The sequence below is a fragment of the Erythrolamprus reginae genome, chromosome 9, assembly GCF_031021105.1.
Source record: "Erythrolamprus reginae isolate rEryReg1 chromosome 9, rEryReg1.hap1, whole genome shotgun sequence".
NCBI lineage: Eukaryota > Metazoa > Chordata > Lepidosauria > Squamata > Dipsadidae > Erythrolamprus > Erythrolamprus reginae.
Window position 1 is genome coordinate 32303251 of NC_091958.1, and position 24634 is coordinate 32327884.

At 45.1% G+C, this 24634-nt stretch overlaps 1 protein-coding gene across 1 annotated transcript in view; it reads right to left on the minus strand.

The window, feature by feature from the left end:
- Positions 1-2976: 2976 nt before the first annotated feature.
- Positions 2977-24634, minus strand: part of ROGDI (rogdi atypical leucine zipper) — a 59527-nt gene continuing 37869 nt past the window's right edge. Inside the window, exons 7-11 of the mRNA XM_070760730.1 lie at positions 24196-24294; positions 23297-23410; positions 5097-5146; positions 4859-4985; positions 2977-3939 (exon numbers count right to left, since the gene is read on the minus strand). Of these exons, the coding sequence (XP_070616831.1) occupies positions 3898-3939; positions 4859-4985; positions 5097-5146; positions 23297-23410; positions 24196-24294 (432 nt within the window). The 3' untranslated portion in view covers positions 2977-3897. The remainder of the gene's footprint in view (positions 3940-4858; positions 4986-5096; positions 5147-23296; positions 23411-24195; positions 24295-24634) is intronic.

Genomic DNA, 24634 nt, shown 5'->3' on the forward strand with positions numbered 1-24634 from the left:
AGCAGTGCTCTGCATCAGAGGCAGAGAGGGGACAGGGCCCTCCAGAGGTTATCAGCTGCCTTTGGAGTCAGACATCAGCGAGGCAGATGAACAGCTGGAGCCTGTTCCCAGTGTGCACATGGGCAGAGGTGCCAGACGAAGGGAACAGCTGAGGAACAAAGGTCAACTTGGGAGTAAGGTCACAGGTGGACGATGAATGGCCCCTCCCATAGGGAATAAAAGAAGAGCGAAAGTTGGAGTGTGCTTTTGCAGGAAACAATTTGCTTGTCCAGTTAGTTCAAACAAACTCAGCACCAAGTAGAAAGTCTGACAGATTTCTCACCAGCCTCGCCGATAACTTTCTAACTCAAAAAGTGGAAACAGGAACCAGAGGGGCTGCAATACTAGACCTAATTTTAACAAACAGGGAAGAAATGATAGAGGGAATAGAAGGAGAAGGGACGCTAGGTGAGAGTGACCATATCATCCTAAAATTCAACATTGTGCAATCACTAACTACAACACCCAACTCAATTACAGTCCCAGACTTCAGAAAAGTGGACTTTTACAAGCTCAGAGCGTGGACTTTTACAAGCTCAGAGCGAACCTAAAGAATAAACCCACATAGGAAGCCTGGGAAGCCCTAAAGAACACTATCACTGAGGCCCAAAACAATTCAATCCCCACAAAAAAGAAAAGCAGAAAAACTAAAATTAAACCAGCATGGCTAAACAAGGTCCTCGCAGACAACGTAAAAGAAAAAAAAGCCAAATACAATAAATGGAAAGAAGGACTCATAACCAAGATAGAATATCAGCAAACAGCCAGAACCTGCAAGCAAAACATAAGAACAGCAAAAGCTCAACACGAACAGCACCTCGCAATGAAAATTAACAACAATAAAAAAAGCTTCCACCACATAAACAACAAGAAAAAAGTTAAGGAAACAGTCACCAGACTAAAAAACAAAGATGGTAACGAAATCACCGACAACAGAGACAAAGCACAGCTGCTCAATGCCTACTTTACATCAGTCTTCACACATAAAGGAACTACCAACTAACCAACCTACAACCTAACTGCAACTAACAGCCCCGGAACTGAACTCAGCGCAGACAAAGCTACCATTAGGGACTACCTACGGGAGCTCAACAAGTTCAAATCACTGGGACCTGACGGACTCCACCCCAGAGTCCTAAAAGAACTGGTAGACACCATAGCGGAATCTCTTCTCCTCATCTACCAAAAATCTTGGGCCACTGGAGACCTACCAGATGACTGCAAACGAGTGGACGCAGTTCCCATCCACAAAAAAGGTAAAAAGATGGATCCAAGCAACTACAGACCTATCAGTCTGACTTCAATACCTGGAAAAATACTGGAGAAAATAATAAAAAAACAGCTTTGCCACTACCTGGAAACAAACAAGATAATATCTAACAGCCAACACGGGTTTGTCAGAAACAAATCATGCCAAACCAATCTCATATCCTTTTTCAACACCATAACCAAATCAATAGACCAGCACAACATGGTGGACCTCATTTACTTAGACTTCAGCAAAGCTTTCAACAAAGTCGACCACTATCTCCTAATCAATAAATTTTTAAAAAGCGGAGTAGACTAATAGTTGGCTGACCAACCGCACCCAACGAGTTGTCCTCAACGGTTCCAAATCCACATGGAAGAACATAGGCAGTGGGGTACCACAGGGTTCTGTCCTGGGCCCTGTGCTCTTCAACATTTTCATCAACGACTTGGACGAGGGAATAGAAGGGCAACTGATCAAATTCGCAGACGACACCAAGCTGGCGGGGGTAGCCAATACCCTAGAAGACAGGCTAAAATTACAGAAAGACTTAGACAGACTAACACAGTGGGCCCATACCAACAAAATGTTTAACATAGACAAGACCAAAGTCCTTCACCTAGGCAGAAAAAACCCTGGACACACATACAACCCCTTAGCAGTAGCGACTGCGAAAGAGACCTCGGAGTCTTGGTGGATAATCAACTAAACATGAGCCAACAATGTGCAGCAGCAGCTAAAAAAGCCAACACAATCCTAAGCTGCATCAACAGGGGAATACACTCCAAGACCAGGGAAGTCTTAATACCACTCTACTACGCCCTGGTCCGACCACACCTGGAGTACTGTATTCAGTTCTGGTCACCACAATTCAAAAGAGACATTGAAACTCTGGAGAAGGTGCAAAAAAGAGCAACCAAGATGATTAAGGGACTGGAAACCAAGACTTACGAAGAGAGACTGAAGGAACTGGGCATGGATAGCCTAGAGAAAAGGAGGGCCAGAGCGGACATGATAGCAGTCTACAAGTATACGAGGGGATGTCACAGAGAGGAGGGGATCACTTTATTCTCCAGGGCACCAGAGGGCCGGGCGAGGAACAACGGCTGGAAGCTGACCAAGAGAGATTCAACATGGAGATAAGGAGGAACTTCCTGACGGCCAGAGCGATCAACCAATGGAACAACCTACCAGTGGATGTTGTGAACTCCAACACTCTGGACATTTTTAAGAGAAGATTGAACTGCCACTTGACTGGTGTCCTATAGGGTTCCTGCTTGGGCAGGGGGTTGAACTTCATGGTCCCTTTCAACTCTAACAATCAATCAATCAATCAATTCATGAGGGTGAAGATCGGTTCCTGACTTTTCGTGTGGTGTGTAAAAGATATCAGCCTGGCAACTCTCCAAGCCTGATGAAGCTCTGTAGTTGTGAAAGCTCATTAAATATTGTTTTCCGGAACTTTCCCTTCAACCTAAATAAAAGAGGTTTTATCGGGGCGAGGAATCTGCTTTGTGGTTTGGGAAAGCCTGGGCCAGAACAGTCTGGACCAGACTGAATGTAGCCATTCTGGAACAAACGGAAATTCATTCAATCCATCCATCTCTCATGCATGGCCCATCACCTCGCTCCCCTCCTGCCAAAATCCTGTGTCAAAAGTTCTCCTCCAGAAACACCAAGCCACGAACGACAATAATTAGGGGGGTTTATTCCACACACAGTATGAGGAGCACGGACTAGGATTCACGTATGTGTAGCAGCAACTAACTTTGTTACCAAGGCCACTTTGATCTTTTCTGTTTGGTGGCCAGCAAAGATTCTCTGGAAGACCCGATGAAGCAGCAGTGTCTATCTGCTTTTTTTAAAAATAAGGGGGTGACCAACCACCAAAAACCAGCTCTCCCCTAATGCTTTTCAAAGATGATATTATGGAAGTGAACTGTCACGATGGTGCAAAAGGCTAGAGAAGGGCCAGCAGGAGGGTGAACAAGACCCCAAAATGTAAGAAGGGTTCACCAAAAAAGGAACAAAGTGTGACCCATACAAGGGTGAAATGCTACCAATTTTGTCCAGTTTGGCTATATTGGTAGCAGTGGCCGCTGGTGCTTTGGGTAACTGGTAGCAGTGGCAGCACAAGGCTCCACCCACCTGCCCGCCATTTTTTAACCCTCTGTGCATGCTCAAAGCATGTGCAGAAAGTGAAAAAGCATGTGCAAATCGAACCAGCAGAAGGTAAGTAGATTTCACTGCTGGACCCGCCCCATAGTTGGTCTTTCTGAGAGCTGAGCCCAAAGCAGGGTCAGCAAAGGCTGTTCTTCATCCCCATTCTTGTTTGTACCATGTCCCCCACCCCTCCAATGGGGGCGCAGTCTGACCAGTGTTTATTGGCTCAGCCTAACTTTGATGCCCATGGAAAGAAACAAATGTTACTTCTAAAGTGCTAATAAATAATGACATTCTGAATACAAAGATGCCGATGGCGGGCATTGCCTCCTGCCCATCAGCGACTACTCATGGAATGGCAGAATCTGGATGTTCTTTGCAGATAAAAAGAGACCTTCACAGGAAGAGAGTGGCTGAAACTGACTGGACCACTCTCAGCGGGAACATCAGTAGGGCCGGTAGTTCCAGTAGCCGGAAAACACAGCAATCTGGGGAAAAGAAGAACACAAATAGGAGATCAATAGAGACTGGACTGCCATCTGTCAGAAATGGGGAAGGGCCGTGATGGTGAACCTATGGCGTGTGTGCCATATCGGAAGGCATGTGAGACACTGCACTATGTCAGCTTCCCTTGAACCCTCTGGAGTGCAAAACACAGAACAACAGGCGTTTTTCCAAACTTCCAAGTTGCCCATTTTTTCACCATCCCAGGCTTTGGTGAGGCCTGTGCACATGTGGGGAATCGGGGGGGGGGGGGATTGTGTGCATGTGTGGGAGGAGAAGGGAATGTTTGTGAGCACGTGCGCGCTTGCTAGCACTGCCATGCACACCCTTTTGGCACGTGAACCAAAAAAGGTTTGCCATCACCGGTGTAGAGTCTCCCGCTCAGATAGGGGTTGGACTATAGGATCAATGATGGCAAACCTATGGCACAAGTGCCAAAGATGGCATGCGGAGCCATAATCTGCTAGCACACGAACCATTGCCCTCACTCAGTTCCAATGTGCATGTGTGTACTGCCCAGCAGATTTTTGGCTCGCTCAGAGGCTCTGGGAAGGCATTTTCAGCTTCCAGAGAGCCTCCAAGGGGATGGGGGAGGAGGTTTTTACCCTCCTCCAACTCCAGAGAAGCCTTTGGAGCCTGGGGAGGGTGAAACACAAGCCTACAGGACCCACCAGAAGTTGGGAAACAGTCCGTTTCCTGCCTCCCGAGGGCCTCCAGGGGGTGGGAGAAGCTGTTTTCACCCTCTGCAGGCATTGGATTACGGGTGCAGGCAGTCGTGTATGCACGATAGCGTTCGTGCACACTCTTTTGGCCCCCGAGGACAGAAAGGTTCGCCATCACTGAACTGGATGATCTACAAGGTCCCTCCCAACTCTGTTTCCTGTGTCTTCTCATTCACCTCACCTTATCCTTGAGCTGCTGGCAAAGCTGCAGGGAGACGGTGAAGAAAACGAGGGCATCGTTCAGCCAGGGCACCACGCACTCCACCTTGTGCACGTGGCTGACTTCGTATCTTTGGTTGTTGTACTCGCTGCGAAAGGAGAGAAAGAGGCTTCGGCTTTGTGTAGTGATGCTACGCAGAGAGAAAACATTTGCTTTCTACCTGCAAGGCAAGCCCTCCAGAAGGTGCAGTGGTACTTACAACATAGCCCCGGGGTTATGCAGGATGGAGCCTCCAGCTGGCCGGAAGTGCTGGGGAAAAAAAATAAAATCAAATAATCTGATTTCTAGGTGAACTGTTTTTGCATTGAGATCCTGCTTAGGGATATACTGTTGTCAGCTCCAAGAGGTAGACCGGAAAAATGAAAATAGCTATTATGACTGGCTATAATAACTAAATCTTGGAAATTTGATTACCGTATTTTTCAGAGTGTAAGACGCACCTCCCCCCCCAAAAGAGGCTGGGAATTTGGGTGTGTCTTATACTCCAAATGTAGTTCTTATTAAGCTTCTTTTAGACCTAAAGAGGTGCTAACATGATCTTCTGTGCTTTGCTAGCTAAGCGATCTTCCCTTTGCCTCCTTCTTTCCTTGTTGCTCCCCCTGACAATCAGCAGAACCTTTTTTCAGCCCTAACCACCTAACCCCCAAAAGAGGCTGGGAATTTGGGTGTGTCTTATACTCCAAATGTAGTTCTTATTAAGCTTCTTTTAGACCTAAAGAGGTGCTAACATGATCTTCTGTGCTTTGCTAGCTAAGCGATCTTCCCTTTGCCTCCTTCTTTCCTTGTTGCTCCCCCTGACAATCAGCAGAACCTTTTTTCAGCCCTAACCACGTGTTAACAGTGAAGCAATCTTCCAGCTTTGCTAGTGAAGCAATCTTCCCTTTGCCTTTGATTTTCTTTGTTTCTCCCTGAAGGGAAAAGTGAAGTGTTTTAGAAAGTGTTTTTTATCCCTAACCAGGGGATAAAAAGCAAACATGTGGGCTCATAATCAGCAAATGTGCAGAAGCTGACCAGACTAAAGACTGGGCAGATGAATACTTGTTAGGCTTTCCCCCCACTATTTTCCTCCCCCAAAACTAAGGTGCGTCTTATTAGTGTATCTAACACTCCGAAAAATATGGTATATTGTCTCTAACCCTAACCCTTCTTATAATTTTGTGAATTAGGGAGCTGCTTCCGAATGTTGTCTATTTCATAAGTAGAATGTTTCACTTCCCAAGCAATAGATCTTGTCCATTTTTAATAAAAGACCACCTTCTTTACTCTCTATTAGGAATCAAAGTGATGTTGTGAGAATCAGCGGTAATGTTAGAAAAATCAAGAAATGGGTCAGAAGAAGGAATGATTGAGTGATTATGGATCATCAAGTCCTTTCCAACTCCTACCAGATTTTCTCTGTAAGGGAACAGGAAATCTCTGCCCCAAAGGGGACTCTTAATGTCTATCATTCCCAACAAGCCACTATCCTCAGCATAGTGGCAACAGAAGAGCTGAAGTGACGCAGTGGTTAGAGTGAAGAACTGCAGGGCTACTTCTGCTGACAGCCGGCTGCCTGCAATTTGGCAATTTGAATCTCACCAGGCTCAAGGCACATATGTGTGTCAGTTGGTTTAACAACCAACTGACACATATATGCAAGAAAAACAACACAGTAATAATGGGAGACTTTAATTACCTGGACATAAATTGGAAAAATAATTCCGCACCAAGCGAAAGAATCAAACAAATTTCTGACATGCCTTGCAGACAACTTCATAGTCCAAAAAGTAGAGGAGGGAACTAGAGGGGAAGCCACACTGGACCTAATTCTCACAAACAGAGAAGAAGTGATAGTAGGGGTCGAAACAGATAGAGTGCTGGGTGAAAGTGACCACGACATCCTCAAATTCAATATAATAGCAACACAACCAACTGGACCTAACAACACCAAAATCCCAGATTTTAAAAAAGCAGACTTCAATAAACTCAGAAAAAGCTTGAGAGTGATCCCTTGGACAACAGCCCTGAAAGGCAAAACCACGCAAGAAACTTGGGAAATCTTAAAAACCACGATCACAAAAGTCCAAAACAATGCTATCCCGATGAAAAAGAAACATACAAAATCCAAAAAGAAACCAGCTTGGCTACACAAAGATCTAACAAACAAACTGAATGAAAAAAGACAGGTACAAAAAATGGAAAGAAGGGCACATAACCAAGGCAGATTACCAACAAACAGCCAGAATCTGCAAAGAAAAAACCAGGACAGCAAAAGCCCAGTACGAACTAAGCCTAGCAACAAAAGTCCAAGATAATAAAAAAAGCTTCTTCCAACACATAAACAATCCCCCCCCCCAAAAAAAATCAAGGAAGCAGTCAGTCCACTAAAAAGAGGAGACGACAAAGAAGTAACAGACAATAAAGAGAAAGCAGAACTGCTCAACACTTTTTTCGCATCTGTTTTCACTAGCAAAGAAACAACAAAACAACGAGTTTTTTTATCACAGCAGCAGAGATCAAAACTGGAACTTTAATAAAAATACAGTAAGAGACCACCTATTAGAACTCAATGAGTACAAATCACCAGGACCAGATGGACTGCACCCCAGAGTCCTAAAGGAGCTTGCTGATGTCATGGCCACGGAGTTCGGGTAAGTTCGCCAAACCCGAACACTTCTCCATGACGTCAAAGCCCCGCCCCCGGAATCCCATCGTGGGATTCCCCACCTCCTTTTGCTTACAGCGCTGCTGTGGGGTCCTTTTCCGTAAAAATAAAATTTTAAAAGGAGGTGGGGAATCCCACGATGGGATTCCAGGAGCGAAGCTTTTACGACAGGGAGGATTCCGTCCTCCCTCCATTACTCTAGTGCCGCCCCCGAGGAGAGCCCGTGAGCAGCATGCACAACCTCCTTCTCCCACATCGGCCCACCCTTCGCTGCTTCTTTCTTTTTTTATATTTTTTAGGCCACCCTCCACACCGGGGGGGGGAAGCCCGCCGGCTCATGTTACCGCTTACCGGCATGGATGAGCAGCTCGAGTTGGTTCGTGGGCCCCTCATGCAGGCAAGTTGCCATGTTTATGCTGCTTGAGCGAGCGGTAGCAGCAGCTTTGCATTGACCCGCAGGGGCTTCCTGGCGCTCGGGCGTGCATGCCCTGGGACGCGCGGCCCCACTTGAAAGGACGAGGCATGCTACGCCGCCGCCACACTGGTCAGCGCAGGGTCTTGCTTGGGCGGAGCTTCCTCTGTGCGCTCGCTCCTGGCCGGCCGCCCCAAAGCCAGTGCTCGGCTCGCGCTTCTCACCCTCCCGGAAAAGGACACTGCAAACAAAAGGATCGTGGGGAGTCCCACGAAGGGATTCCGGGGGCGGAGCTTTGACATCACGGATACTTCTTCCTGGCATGTGGCTTTATTTCGGCCAGCCAGGAAGAAGTATCCGTGACATCAAAGCTCCGCCCCCAGAATCCCATCGTGGGATTCCCCAGCTCCTTTTGCTTGTGGTGCGGCTGCGGCGTCCTTTTTCATAAAAATAAATATTCTTTTTACGTGAAGGGACCTCCCTTTGGTTGTGGTACATCGTCGTCCTTTTTCGTAAAAATAGATATTTTTATTTTTTCGTGAAAGGACCTCCCTTTGCTTGCAGCGCAGTGGCGGCATCCTTTTTCATAAAAATATTTTTATTTTTACGAAAAAGGATGCCGCAGCGGAGCCGCAAGCAAGAGGAGCTGGGGAATCCCATGATGGGATTCCGGGGGCGGAGTTTTGACGTCATGTATACTTCTTCCTGGCCAGCCAAAATAAAGCCACGCACCAGGAAGAAGTATCTGTGACATCAAAGCTCCACCCCCAGAATCCCATCGTGGGATTCCCTGCCTACTTTTGCGCCTCCCTCCCAGCCTCCCAACCAGCAGACAGCTCCTCGTTATCCGCCTTCCTCCGCTGCCACCGGCGCCCGGCTCCTCCTTGTCTTCTCAGCAGATGACAGCTGGGCGGCCGCGCTTCGCGGTGTTCAGCACGAATACCGAACCCGAACTTTTATAAAAGTTCGGGTTTAGGTTCGGCATGCCGAACACCGCAAAGTTTGGTACGAACCTGAACTGGGCAAGTTCGGTTCACCCAACACTAGTCATCACTGAACCTCTGTACCACATCTTTGAAAAATATTGGTTCACAGGAGACCTACCAGATGATTGGAAACAAGCTGATGTGGTCCCTATTTACAAAAAAGGCAAAAAAACAGACCCAGGCAACTACAGACCGATGAGCCTAACGTCTATTCCTGGGAAAATATTAGAAAAGATAATCAAAAAACACATCTGTCACCACCTTGAGTCGAACAATGTAATAACCATCAGCCAACATGGATTCGTCAGAAACAAATCATGCCAAACCAATCTCATTTCATTCTTCGACACTGTGACCAAATCAATTGACCAGAGAAACGTAGTGGACTTAATATACTTAGACTTTAGCAAAGCATTTGACAAGGTGGACCACAACCTACTACTCTCCATAGTAAAGAAGAGCGGGATCGACAGTAACACAAGATGGATTGAAAACTGGCTGACCAATCGCACCCAGCGAGTAGCCCTCAATGGGACTAAGTCCACATGGAAACAGGTAGGCAGCGGGGTACCACAGGGATCAGTCCTAGGCCCAGTACTCTTTAACATAATCCTAAACTGCATGAACAGGGGGATACACTCCAAGACTAGAGAGGTAATAATACAACTCTATAATGCCCAGGTCAGACCGCACCTGGAGTATTGCATCCGGTTCTGATCACCACACTTTAAAAGAGACATAGAGACTCTGGAAAGGTGCAAAAAAGAGCAACTAAAATGGTAAGGGGACTAGAGACCAGGGCATACGAAGAGAGGTTGATGGAATTGGGCTTGGGGACATGATAACTGTATACAGGTACTTAAGGGGTTGCCACGGAGAGGAGGGGGTCACACTATTTTCCAGGGCACCAGAGGGCTGGACTAGGAACAACTGTTGGAAGCTGACCAAGGAGAGATTCAACCTGGAGATAAGCAACAGCGATCAACCTGTGGAATGGCCTGCCAGCGGAGGTTGTGAATGCCCCAACTCTGGAAGTTTTCAAGAGGAGACTGACTGCCATCTGGCTGGGGAGGTGTTGGGTTTTCTGCTTGAGCAGGGGATTGAACCTGATGACCTGTAAGGTCCCTTTCAACTCTAATAAATAAATAGGCAAATAAAGGTTGACCCAGTCTTCCATCTTTCCAAGGTCGGTAAAATGAGGACGCAGATTCTTGTGGGCAAGAGGCTCTCTATAAACCACTTAGAGAGGGCTGCAAAAGTGCGATTGCTCTTCCTTCCTTCCTTCCTTCCTTCCTTCCCTCCCTCCCTCCCTCCCTCCCTCCATCCATCCATCCATCCATCCACTTCACAGTGGTTCCTTCCCTAAATTCCCTTTCTCATTCTTCCTGGTAGCGCAGTGGTTACAATGCAAAATTGCAGGCTAATTCTGCCAACTGTCAGGAGCTTGATCCTGACCGGCTCAAGATTGCCTCAGCCTTCCATCCTTCCAAGGTGGGAAAAATGAGGAACCAGATTGTTGGGGGCAAGAGACTGAGATTCTGTAAACTGCTTAGAGAGAGGTGTAAAAGCAGTATATAAGTTTAAGTGCTACTGCTATTGGAAAAAAGCATCTCTGGGAGAGGGGTGAAATCCAGCAGGTTCTGTAGAACTGGTAGTGGAAATTTGATGTAGTAGTAGCAAATACCCTCTCTGGCTGGCCCCAAAGTGGGATGGGAATGGGGATTTTGCAACATCCTTCCCTTGCCACACCCACCAAGCCACAGCCACACAACCGGAAGGGGAAAAAATTGAATTTCACTGTCCTCTGCGGAAGGACCACCCACGCTGCTTAATACAGACCCCAGATGTCCTCCCACTCTACTGGCCTTCTGGAAGGCTGCAAAGAAGGCCTGGCCGTGGAGTGGATGGTCTACCCTCTGGATCCTGCCACTAACGATATGCAGGGTTTTTAACTATCTTAATTGTTGGTTTTAAATTGCGTTGGGGTTTTAATGTTGCATTGCATGTTTTATTCCTTGGTTGTGAGCCACCCAAAGTCCCTTGGGAATTGGGCAGTGTGCAGTCTGAACAAACAAACAGTTCTTGCTACTTCTGGCTTTCCCAGTTCTCTCCCTCCTCTGTTTCCTCCCCCCCCCTAAAACTGCAATCTTGTGAAACAAGCCAATGGGGGGAGAGAAAGAGAGGGAGGGAAGGAGGGAGGGAGAGAGAGAGAGAAAGAGAGAGAGAAAGATAGGGAAGAAGGGAGAGAGAGAGAGAGAGAGAGTTAATTATGCCTTGGAGTCATCCAATGTCCTCCTTTCCAGGAAAACCAGACAGGAAACATATACCGGATGTGCTTTCAATTAACTGTATGGCTACATCAAAAAAATCTTGCAAGTTTGAGAGTATAAATGTACAAAAATCTCCCACCATCTTTTTTCCCCCTACAGCCCAAGACTTTGGAGAAGCAAAATGCTTTGAAGGAAAATAACAGTAGCAAATACCAAGAAAATCCAATTTATTGGATTTATGCTCTTGTTTTTTTAAATACATGAAAACTCTTTGAACATTCTTAATAACTTCTTCTGATTTCACATCTATTTCATGCCACTCAGTATAAACGGGGTATTTAGTGTTTTTTGGCACTTTAAGTCAATCCTTATCTGTATCACGGTTTCCTATTTCTTAACAGAGCCAGAGACTAGCTAATCAAAGATTGGTTAACCATATTTCACAACATTCTGCAATGCAAGATTGATATGGGACGGAAGTTCGGCAAAAGTTTGGATTCGGGAGGCCGCTGGGAAGCCCCGCCGCCCGGCTGTCACCTTTTAAAACAGCCGGGGGGCTTCTCGGAGGCCTCCCGAACGCCGAACCCAGAAGTTCGGGTTTGGTGTTCGGGTTCAGGAGGCTGCTGGGAAGCCCCCCGGCTGTTTTAAAAGGTGACAGCCGGGCGGCGGGGCTTCCCAGCGGCCTCCCGAACCCGAACTTTTGCTGAACTTCCGGGTTCGGCATTCGGGAGGCCACTGGGAAGCCCTGCCGCCAGGCTGTCACCATTTAAAACAGCCGGGGGGCTTCTCGGAGGCCTCCCGAACGGCAAACCCAAACTTCCGGGTTCGGCGTTCAGGAGGCTTCCGAGAAGCCCCCCGGCTGTTTTAAAAGGTGACAGCCGGGCGGCGGGGATTCCCAGCAGCCTCCTGAACCCGAACTTTTGCCGAACTTCCGGGTTCGGCATTCGGGAGGCCGCTGAGAAGCCCCGCCGCCCGGCTGTCCCCTTTTAAAACAGCTGGGGGGCTTCTCGGAGGCCTCCCGAATGCTGAACCCGGAAGTTCGGGTTTGGCGTTCGGGTTCAGGAGGACGCGGGGAAGCCCCCCGGCTGTTTCCAAAAGCGACAGCTGGGCGGCGGAGCTTCTCGGCGACGGCGGGTTCATAAGAAGAAAAAAGTTTGTAAGAAGAGGCAAAAATTTTCTGAACCCCAGGTTCGTATCTCAAGTTGTTCATAAGACGAGGGGTTCGTATCATGAGGTACCACTGTATTTTTAAAAATTGTATAACTGTTTCTGGAAACATTATTTTAACCACAGGTTAGTTTTGACTAAAGCTAACATAGCTGAAAATGTAAGGGCAGAAGGAAAAGGCCTAGAAGAACAGCAAGGAAAAATGGTTACATTTTTAGCTGAGAAGAAAACATTTCAGATTAACATCTGACATGAAGATAAAGACAGGGAGGCAAAATGCATCCAGATTTGCCAGCTTATGTCACGGCTGTTACAAACAAAGGAGTCCTAACTTATATGACGTTAGACTATAGAATTATAGGGCTGGAAGGGACCTTGGAGGTCTTCTAGTCCAACCCCTGCTCAAGGCAGGAGACCATGTACCATCCCAATCCAAAGGCTGTCCGGTCTATTTTTGAAAACCTCCAGCAATGGAGGACTCACAAGTCCACAGCTTGAGGGAATCAACTTATTTTCCAAAGCACCAGACAGCAGGACAAGAAACAAAGGATGGAAACTAACCAAAGGAGATGCAACCTGGAATTAAGGGGAAACTTCCTAACGGGAGGACAATTAACCAGTGGAAAGGTTTGCCTTCCAAAGTTGTGGATTCTCCATCGATGGAGGTTTTAAAGAGACTGGACAGCTAGCTGTCTGTAATTATATAGGGTCTCTTAGAATATAATATAATTATATTAGAATGCAGTGGTACCTCTACTTAAGAACTTAATTCGTTCCATGACCAGGTTCTTATAATTGTTTGGAGTTTATGGAGTTTTCAATATACATAGCTATCCCTCTTTTTCTTTGGTCTGCCAATGCGGCGTACATATTTCCAATTTTTGGATTCAATAATAATTTCCAATTTGCCTTTTTAATATGAACCTCTTGTAATATTACTATCTGTGCTTCTTTTTTTAAAGTTTGGCAAATATTTGTTTCCTTTTTCTCAGTTCATTCAGTCCATTAACATTAACGGAAAAGATTTTAAAGTCTTTCGACATATTTATTTGTAATATTTCTTGAGATCTTTCGATTCGCGCTGAGGTTGTTTTCTTCTTGCACCTGATTCCTCTTCCCTCCCCTGAGCAATGTCACCTGTCTCATCTTCCTTTCTTTCTAGCAGTTCTTTCATTGGTTGTTCAAACTTATGTATTCCACTAGTTTCATAAAACTCTCGTGCCTCTTCAATATTGTCAATCTTAACTCTTTGTGAATTCCAGTATAATGAAAGTCCTTCTGGAATAAGCCAGCGAAAGGTTATATTTTCTTTGATCAGAATTTTGGTCAAAAAGTAATAATCCCTTCTGCTTTCTCTTACTCTTCTTGGAACTTGTTTCAATATTGTGATCTCTCTTCCTTTATCTTGTAGTTTTTGACTTCTTGTCCATTTCAAAATATTATCTCTTGTAGTTCTCCTGACAAATTTAATATGGACTTCTCTTGGTAAGTTATGTCTGCGTACGTAGCTAGTTTGTATACGAAAGACTTCATCAATTTCTTTTGTTAGTTCCGATGGATCCACTTGAAGGATTCCTCCAATTATTTCTGCCATTTTTGTTTGTAAATCTTCATCTTTTTCTTCTATTATGTTCTGGAATCTCAAACCATAGGATCCACGTTGAACTTCAAGATGTGTAACTGATTCGTCATATCTTCTATTTCGGGAGTCAGATCTATCTTCAAAGTAATCCATTCTCCGTTCGACTTTTTCCGTTTTTTCTTCTACTGCCTTTATTCTTTGTTCACTTTCTTTCAAAGTCTCTTGTATTTCTTTCATCTTCTCCTTCATCTCTGTGTCAGCTCTTAATTCCCCCATTTCAGCCTTTAGACCTTCACGTTGTTGATTTGCATCGTCTTGGGATTTTAACATAAAGTCTTTCATTGCATTCAATGTCTCTTGTATTGTTTGAAGAGTAGGTTGCGCTTGTGCTTTTTCTTTCTCTTTTTTTTCCGCTGACATGGTTGCAGAAAGACTTTGATGTACAGGAGATGGTTGAGGTGATACTTGAGGTGATGCAGTTAAAGCTTGTTTTTTAATAGTCTTTGTATATGTAGATGTACTGGAGATCCTAATTTATTCTTAAAAAATACTCCTGTATAGGTTCCCCTTGTCCTTCTAATATTTTATTTTTTACTGACTATAATTAACCTCTTTTCTTTCTTTCTTTTTCTTTTTAAAAGAGGGAGAAAACTCCAATAAACCTCAAAGCACTCCTACTTTGTAACTTATATTTACTACTTATATTCTGTAAAAAAATTACTATAATTTCTCAATAACACATATTAGATACTATATCTAAATTGTCAGAATTATAATAGAAAAAAAATCTGGTGAAATATATTTGACAATTATCCACTTAATACTCTTTATGACTTATCAATGCTAAAAAATCATATAAAGAAACTTATTTTTTTTCTTTTTAAAAAAAATACCTTTCAATCTGTTTTAGAGTAGCAATATTAATTCATTAATTTCATAAAAGAAAATAAAATTATTTCTTAATATAAAATTTGCAATATTGAAATCACCATATATCACATAGAAGTAAAGAAAGAAAAAGAAAGATATCTAAATGAGGAAAAGAAAAGGACAAGAGAGAAAGAGAATTTTCTAAATCCAATAATTATTTGTTTATACAAATATTCCTTTTCATTAACACTTTATAACCTAGTAAGAATTATTATTGTTGTTTTAAGTTTGAATAAGAAAAAAATAAGCAAGGAGAAAAAAGTAAACACATCACAACAAGGGAGGGAAAGGGAGACAGGGATGATTTAGCAATTCATTATATCAGTTAATTCTATTTAAAAATCCTATATAATTGTAATATTAATATTCCCTATATCTTAAAGGAAAAAAAAGAGAAGCAGAGGGAAAAAAGGAAAGGGGGAAAAGGAATAGACCTCAAAGAAGAAAAACAAAGAATAAAAAGAATACAATAAGATAGATTAATATACTTATATTTTTTAGTCAAATATAAAGTTCCTTGATGAGTTAAAGTTGATTGAAGTCCTCTTTGGTAGTTATTTTCTAAGCTCCGAAGTGCAAAATAGTTCCCGAGGTGAAATTAATCCAATTTTGTATAGTTCAAACCAGCATTATTTAATCCAAGTCCAGTTCAAATGCAAAGCCAAATTCCAAAATCCAAATCCAGATTTCCGATGAAAGTAATTCAGTCCAATTCCAAATGTAGAAGCTAAAATATATCCTCAAGACCAATAAAGCGAAAACCAAAAGAATATTCCTCTTTTGCAGCCAGATCTAGCAACGACACCAAGAATCCAGGAAACAGCAATCCGATCGAAATCACACCAACCGTGTCGTCTTCTTATTTTAAATCCTCAATAATATCACGTAATCCATTCGAATTTTGAAATGTTTAGTAGTTTAATTCCATTTTTATAATGAGTATCAGCGACAAGAAAGAATAATTCCTCTGCCAGAAGAAAGAAGTTCCGGGATTATCAATATAGTTTAATTCTTCTTTAAAGCTGATTAAGTTTATATTTATCCATAACACTTGATTTGCTCTTCTAAATTATAGATATAATATTTATTAGTACACAGTCTCGAATTTAAAATTTTTAATCCAATTCAAACAAAGAGGAAAAGTAGTTCCAGCCGTCTGTTTTTTTTCAGCCCCTGGATAGGAATTTTCTCTTAAAACTTTCTTTTTCTGCCTTACTGATTCAGAAAGTTCAGTCAAATCTTCCAAGTTTGTTATTTAATGATGAAATTTTACCTTAAATATTCTTTTCATTTTTGTACTCTCCTTCTGTTTTAGCTGTTCTTTCAAGATTCTTGTGTTCTTCTTTTTTTTTCTTTTCTTGCTTCCCACTGATCTGGGTGGATCACAAATGGCCGAACCCTCTGGGAATGCGAGGGTCAGTTCTCCTTCTCCAGAGCTGCGGGGCGATTCCTTCAGGGAAGCCCCCTGTTCCAGGAACGGGCCTCTGGAGTGGTTGAAGGAGTCTCGGGGACAGAGCCCTGCCCCGAAGCCTCCGCTGTGATCCCGGACCAAACCAAAAGTCCTCATGACCAGGTTCTTAAGTAGAAACGTTTGTAAGTAGAAGCAATTTTTCCCAGAGGAATCAATGTAAAAGCAAATAATGCGTGCAAACCCATTAGGAAAGAAATAAAAGCTCAGAATTTGGGTGGGAGGAGGAGGAGAAGGAGGACAGTCGCCGCTGAAGGAAGAAGGCGATGTGACGGGAATCAAAAAAATCCAAAACTTTAAGTCTTAAAAAAAAAAGAGGGACTCTGAGGCGGCGAGGAGGAGTATGCGCCTCCAATACACCCGGCACGAGGCTGCCTCTCATACACTGCACCAGAGAGAGAAACACAGGTGGGCGAGAGGGGGGAACCTTCCGCTCCTTTGACCAAAAGGTGGCTGCTGCTGCTACCTGCTTCCTCTTCCTTCCCATACTGAAGGGCTCCCCTCTCCTCTCACTCGCTCGCTTTGTAGCCAGCACCTTTCCTTCACTTTGGTGACTCCTCGGTTTGGCTGAAACCAAGTTGATCTGGCTGGGGTGAAGTGCCCCCTTTTGCCTTTCCACGCCCAGACGCTCCAGGAGGCAACCTTGTGCTGGGTGTATGGGAGGCAGCGCAAGGGAGTCACCATCACTGTTCCTGCTAGCCTGCGCAGGTGCGCGGGCGCACAATTGCCAAGTACCTTCTGCGCAGAGGTTTTTGAACCAACGCAAAGCCGCTCACTCCCGAATCGTTCATTCGCTCGCTTCTTGGCTAATGGGCTTTGTTGAATGAACTGCTGCGGTTACGCGGGCTAAGTAGATTCAAGGCCAGATAATCACCATCTCCTCTGTCTGATAGTACTTCTTCTTCCTCCTCCTTGTTGTCCTCTCGCCTATCCGCTCTTTTGGCATTTTTACTACCACCGTCGGCCTTGACATTCCCCGCCAAACTGCTGCCAGCCACAGAGCCTTGCCCTTGGCCCGCCTCCAGCAAGCCGTCGTTGGCTGCAACACCTCTGCGAACGGAGAAGGGGCTGGCCGATTTACAAAAATTCTTCCTGCAGGCATAGTGGCGAGGAACGGACTCCTCCTTTAGCCCCTGCTAGGTAGCCGCAACCTCATCTTTTTCCTTCGAGTCCAAATACTTATCCCTCATATTTGTGTTGCCGGAGGTGAGCAGCCTGTTCCCGTTCACTGCTCAGCTCTTCCATCGTTCCCGCCTTGACCTGACCTCCTCTTTTTGGGTGTCTTCCTCGCCCCCAGTCACTCTCCCACCCTCTGTCTGCTCCCGAGTCCCTGCCATGATCGTCGCCCCTCTAGCCATCGTTCTCCACCAGGCATTGGGCTTCCTGTGAGCTGGCATCTCTCCTAAGGCACTATGATTGACACAGGCGACGGCCGATGTTCCTGCATGCCTCGGGTCCCGACGTGAGGTTGAACCCCGTTCCCTCCGGCTGGCAATGGCGCCAACTTGGCCCCTGGGACTGGCTTCCACATCCAATTCATCAGAATGAATGTCAGAGAGTGAGTGCCCGCTTTCTCCTGCCCTGATCTTCTCCGAGAATGAGTGCAGCCGGGCAACCCAGCAGGAGAGAGAGGAAGAAAGGGGGGGGGGAAAGAGAGGGAGAGAGAAAGAGATGGAGGGAGGAAGAGAGAGAGAAAGGGGGGAGAAAGAAGGAGAGAGAAAGGGAGGGAAGGAAGGGAGAGAAAGAAAGGGGGGAAGAAAGAGAGGGAGATAGAAGAGGACATAGGGAGGGAAGGAAGGAGAGAGAAAGAGAGCGATAGGACGAGGGAAGGAGGGAGGGAGAGAAAGAAAGAGGAAGGAAGGGACAGCAAGAAAGAGAAAAGAGAAAGGAAAAGGAAGGAAGGGAGAGAGAGAAAGGAGGAAAGAGAGGAAGGAAGAGAGAAAGAGAGAGGGAGGGAGGGAGGAAGAGAGAGAGAGGGAGGGAGGGAGAGAAAGAAAATCAAAATCTAGTTTGAAACTAGCTCAACTATTTAAGTGGCATTTTGATATTGATAGAGTTGCCCCATTCCATGGTCACTGTTTTAGACACACAGTATTTTATTTTGAAATTCTCTGAGGCAAACTATGGTGGACTTTTTAAAAACCAAAATACCTTTACTGCACAATTAAGATCAGCAAAACAATATCAATCATCCAATTTCTTAATATACTTTAATTTTCATGTCTCTCAGCTGCGTAAAAACCTTTGGTAGCTTATAATTAAAAAGAAAAATAACAAATATTAAAAGAAAAACGCAGGTTACTGAAAAACAGCATGGTTTCTTCCCTTTGGCAAGAGTGGTAGAAATTTGAGGAGGGATGATTGATTATTAAATATGGATTGACTATGGAATGATGGTAAAATATATATTTAGGTGTTGTTTAATATTAGGATGTATTAATTTGTAAAATTGGATTAGAATTTTAGAACTATATAGAATTACATAGGTAAAACTAATGGAAGATATATAAGATAAATAAGGGGTTTATGATATGTACTGTATGATTTTATGACTTTGTATTATGAATTTAAAATATACCGTATATACTCGAGTATAAGTTGAGATTTTCAGCACAAAAATGTGCTGAAAAATCCAGCCTTGACTTATACTAGAGTCACTGACTTTCACTGACCTGAAAACTGCCGTGCAGCATTTCCCAAAGCTCCACAGTTCCGATGTCAAAGGCAGGGAGAAAAGAAACCCCATGGCTGGCAACACCAGGGTTTTTTTTCTTTCTGCTCTTGCTACAGTCCAACCGGCAATACCCCTCAGCTGCCTGATTAGCAGCAGGCTGAACCAATCACAGCTCCTCCTCTAAACAGAAAGGAGGCACTGAGAGAGCTATCTGATTGGCAGCAGGCTGTAACAATCACAGCTCCTCCTCTACAGGAAGCACTGGGGGAAGGGGTGGGAGGGTTGAAGAGACTTTCAGAAGGAAGGAACCATGGCTTTCTCTTCTGATCAAGCCAGCAACAATATTTTACAAGTAAATGAAAGAAATATACAAGTAAAATGTAAGTTACCCATTTAAATTTGATTAACAGAATAGGCTATTTTGTAAGAAAATGTTGCTTCAAGTGGGGATAACTCTGTGTAATTAAATTTTTTCTTCCAACTATACTTATCCTCAGGTGTTTTGGAGAATAGGTTGACTCTCTTTGTGGCAAACCCTGAGATATTGGAAGAATGCTATCATGTCGCCCCTGGTCCTTTTTTCATTAAACTAGATATACCCAGTTCTTGCAACCGTTCTTCATATGTTTTTTTAAAATCTCCTACAAAAACAATTTTAAGAAGCTACAATAGAAGAATATTCCATTTTTATAAGTTACCAGTAGCCATTGTATTTTCTACCCTGGGCTTATATTCAAGTGAATAAGTTTTTTCAGTTTTTGTGGCAAAAGTAAGTGCCTCGGCTTATACTCGGGTTGACTTATACTCGAGTATATACGGATTGATTGATTGATTTAACTTCTGTGACACCCAGTGTCAAAGGGACTGCCGCTCAGACACTATACTTTTCCGCCCACACTGAAAAAAAATTAGAGGGAACATTGGTCACCATAGCGAAGTGGTTTATTCTCTCTCCAAGTGCCCATAGAAAGGAAAGTGCTTTGTTCACTCTGGGCTGCTAAAACCTCCTTAAGCACCACTGAAAGGCTCCTCTGCCAGCCCAGAAGAGCCCAAGATGGCTGGGATTAAAGTGTACAGTCATACCTTGTCTTACGAACCTAATTGGTTCCAGGGGGAGGTTCATAAGACGAAAGGTTCGTAAGACGAAACATTGTTTCCCATAGGAAACAGTGTAAAGTCAATTAATCCGTGCAACCAAAAAAAAACCCCCCGCAAAAAACCGGCGTTCGGCGACTGCTGGGAAGCCGCGTGGCTAGTTTAAAAAGTGACAGCCGGGCTGGGGGGCTTCCCAGCAACCTCCTGAACCCCGAACCTGGAAGTTCAGCAAAAGTTCGGGGTTCGGGAGGTTGCTGGGAAGCCCCCCAGGCCGGCTGTCACCTTTTAAAACAGCCGCATGGCTTCCCAGCAGCTTCCCGAAGCTGAACGCCAAACCCGAACTTCCGCGTTCGGCGTCTGCTGGGAAGCCACGCGACTGTTTCAAAAGGTGACAGCCGGCCTGGGGGGCTTCCCAGCAACCTCCCGAACCCCGAACCCGGAAGTTCGGCAAAAGTTAGGGGTTCGGGAGGTTGCTGGGAAGTCCCCCAGGCCGGCTGTCACCTTTTAAAACAGCCGCGCGGCTTCCCAGCAGCTTCCCGAAGCCGAACGCCAAACCCAAACTTCCGCATTCAGCATTCGGCGACTGCTGGGAAGCCACGCGGCTGTTTTAAAAGGTGACAGACGGCCTGGGGGACTTCCCAGCAACCTCCCGAACCTTGAAGTTCGGCAAACGTTTGGGGTTCGGGAGGTTGCTGGGAAGTCCCCCAGGCCGGCTGTCACCTTTTAAAACAGCCGCGCGGCTTCCCAGCAACCTCCCGAACCGAACCCTGGGTTCAGAAAAATTTTGCCTCTTACAAACTTTTTTCGAGTTACGAACCGGCGTTTGGGAGGCTGCTGGGAAGCCCCGCCATCCGGCTGTCACCTTTTAAAACAGCCGCGCGGCTTCCCAGCAATCTCCGAACGCCGGTTCGTAACTTGAAAAAAGTTCGTAAGAAGAGGCAAAATTTTTCTGAACCCCGGGTTCGTATCACGAGTTGTTCGTAAGACGAGGGGTTCGTATCTTGAGGTACCACTGTACTTGGTGTACAGGAGGCAAGCTACTCAGCTGATTAATTATCCTCACTCTCAGAATATTTCCGCTTACTGTATTTTTCGAACTATAAGATGCATCGGAGTATAAGGCCCACCTTGGTTTTTGGGAAGGAAATAAGAAAAAAGCTGATGGTGTGTGTGTGTGTGAATCACTTCCCTGGATACCCTCAATCAGCTGTTCCTAGAGGTGAACTTTCGCAACAGGTTCGTTGGTTGTGAGCTCTGTGTCTTGCTTTTTCAGCCTGTGAAACCTCCACTTTAGTCCCGTCCAGCCTCTGAAAGGGAGGTTGAAGAGGCTGAAAAAAAAAAAGTGCCTGCGAAACGGAGGTTTCACAGGCTGTTTTCAGCCTCTTGAAACCTCCGCTTGAGAGGCTGAGCCGGGATGCATTTGGCATATAAGGCCAAATGTTCACCCTCTTTTAGGGGGCGAAAAGGTGCATCTTATACTCTGAAAAATATGGTACTTCTAGGTTTCTCAGTCTGGTTTAAGACTTACAACAACAACCAGGCCAAATTTTTTTGCTGCTAAGTGAGGTGGCGATTAAGGGACTCTTCCCTGTTTCAACCACCTTTTCTTGCCGCCGTTGTTAAATGAGCCTGACTTCCCCAGACTCTGCTTCTCAGAAAGTGGCAAAAGGGTGCTGGTGTTTTTATTTTTTATTATTTTTTTTAAAAAATTCTTTTTAATGGGCACTTACTAATAAAAAAGGTTAATAAATATATATGAAAATTGAAATGGAGGAGATGTGGAGAAATTTAAAATACTACAGCCTAATTAACTTGAGGCATTTAAAATTTGGATCAGCTTAAAAGATGTTTTAGCGAATAGCATATTAATATAAGAAATCTGAGCAGCTATTTATTATCCAGATGTCAAAAGTAAAGGAGGTAGCATTGGATTTGTATACCATAACTTTTAAAATTGAATTATTGATGTATTTAAGCAATTTGATGTTGTTGGTACTTTACATTGTACTGTGATTGATGAGAAAATAAACAAAAATTTGTAAAAAAAAAAAAATAGTGGCAAAAGGAGAAATCACATGATCCCAGGGGACACTGCAGCCACCATGAATCTGAACCCGTTGCCCAAAGCATCCAAATGTTGATCCCCTGACTGGGGCTGTTAGGTGTGGAAGAAACGATCTTAGGTCACCTTTTTGCCAGGGTTGCTGTAAACTTCAAATGGTCACTAAATGGGACAGTTGTAAAGCGAAGGGCTACCTTCAATAGCAAACTGTCTAGGAGGGAATCTGGGATTTTCCCTGCTGCTTCCATACTGTTGTGGTCCGCCAGTGGCCTACAGCTGGTAGCAGAGTCGGACAGTGAGGAGGCCAGGGAGGAACATGGGCCAGTCTTGGAGTCTGCAAAGGGCTCCGTGTCGGAGGCACAGATGGGGCCCAACCCCTCTGGGAGGTCTGTGCTGACTCCAGGGCCTCCAGGGGCTGACAGGAGCGAGGCAGAGGGACAGGGGGAGCCTCTTCCCAATGCACGCATGCACAGAGCTGCCCGAAGGCAAGAAGAGTTACAGAGAAAAGAGCTACTCGGGAGATGATTGGCCCCTCCCATAGGACATAAAAGAGGAGCAACTGGATGTGCTCCTTGCAGGAAGCAACTTGGTTCAATTCTAGTCGGTGAAGCTCAGCAGCTCCGTTCTGACTCTTCTGTTCTGTTTGGCCTGGTCCATTAGGTCTTTGGCAGCGTGTCAAGAGAGATAAAGGTTGGTGCTTATCAACCTTCTCTCAAAATAGCAATAGCATTTAGACTTATATACCGCTTCATAGTGCTTTTAGAGCCTTCTCTAAGTGGTTTATAGAGTCAGCCTCTTGCACCCAACAATCTGGGTCTTCATTTTACCCATCTCGGAAGGATGGAAGGCAGAGTCAACCTTGAGCCTGGTGAGAGTCAAACTGCTGAACTACAGCTAGCAGTTAGCTGAAGGAGCCTGCAGTGCTGCACTCTAACCTCTGTGCAGCCCGAAAGCCAGTGGCAGACTTCTGTTGGATTATATTAACATCATTTGGGACTTATTATGGCGTGGAATGAACAGAATTCATAGCTGTTGAAATAAAAAGAGGGTTTGGGGGGACAACATTTGTATTTTATGATTTATCAGGAAGTCTTGGTCAGAACACATACCTTTGTGGAACTGGGCTGCAAAGGATGCAACTGGTAGACCGTTAAGCAGACCTTATTTAGGTTGATATAGAAATTGACCAGGATATCTGGAGGCAGAGATGGAGTGAACATTTTCTGGAGAGAAAGAAAGAGGACAAACCCAGCATCTTAATATACTTCAGGCAGCGTTTTGAATTATCCATTTTTATCACCTTCTAAAGCAGAGGTGTCAAACTCAAGGCCCGGGCAGAAGGAGTCGGATCAGGCTCATGAGGTGCTTAGATCTGTCCTGGAGGGAGTGGGGACTGCCCTGAAAACAGCAAAGGACCGGCTCAAGGTGCCTGTGCCAGTGAAAATGGAGTTGGGGGGACGGACGGACTGTGGCACTCCCCCTGGCTCCCTTTTTGCTGGCAGAGGGCTAGAAAAAAAAACTAAAAATCAGAATGAAACAAAAGGAGGGGCAGGAAAGGAAAAAGGGGAAGAGGAAAGAGAAAGAAAAAGATGGGAAGAGAGCAAGGATTGAAAAAGAAGGGAAGGAAGAAGAAGAATGAAGAGGGAGAGAGGGAGGAAGAAAGGAAAAGAAGGAAGGAAGGAAGGAATGAGGGAGGGAAGGAAGAAGTAAAGAAGGAAGGATGAGGGAGGGAAAGAAGGAAGGAGGGAGGGAAGAAGAAAAGAGGGAAGGAGTGAGGGAAGGAAAGAAGGAAGAAGAAAAGAAGGAGGGAGGGAGGAAAGGAAGGTTATGAGAGGGAAGGAGGGAGGACCTGGGGGAAGTCCACCCACCACAGGTGCCCCAGACACAAATGACCTTGAGCTGGCAACTCCCACCACGCCCCCTGAGGTCAAACACAACCCTGATACGGCCCTCAATGAAATCGAGTTTGATTCCCCTGCTCTAAAGGTTCCCCTGCCCCCAAACTTACCGTGAGTCCACTGCTGGCAATCTCTGGCAAGCTCAGCATGGCAGGAGTGGTCAGCCGATTCCGAGCTCGTATCAGCTGCAGCATCACAGCATCCATCAACTGGGGCAAAAAAAGAAGAAAATAGGCGTTGATTGCTTACCTGAACACCTCTTCTCGTACGCTGATGGGTACAGCAGTCACATGGGCTGCTCACTGTCCAATCCGCATAGGACCGAGCCTTGTCTTTAAAAAGATTGCTGGATCTGCCCCTTCCCCAGAATTCGCGAATCCGTAGACTTAGGCTTGAAAAGTGGTGGCTCGAATGATGCTCTACTCTCTTATTAGGAAAAGACAGGTTAAAGCATATAACCATAGTTAAATTCCCACGAGGAAGGAGGCCCAAGTTCCTAGACCCAGGAGCGTCTGCAGTTCAAAGACAATCTGGACGAAACCAGAGTTC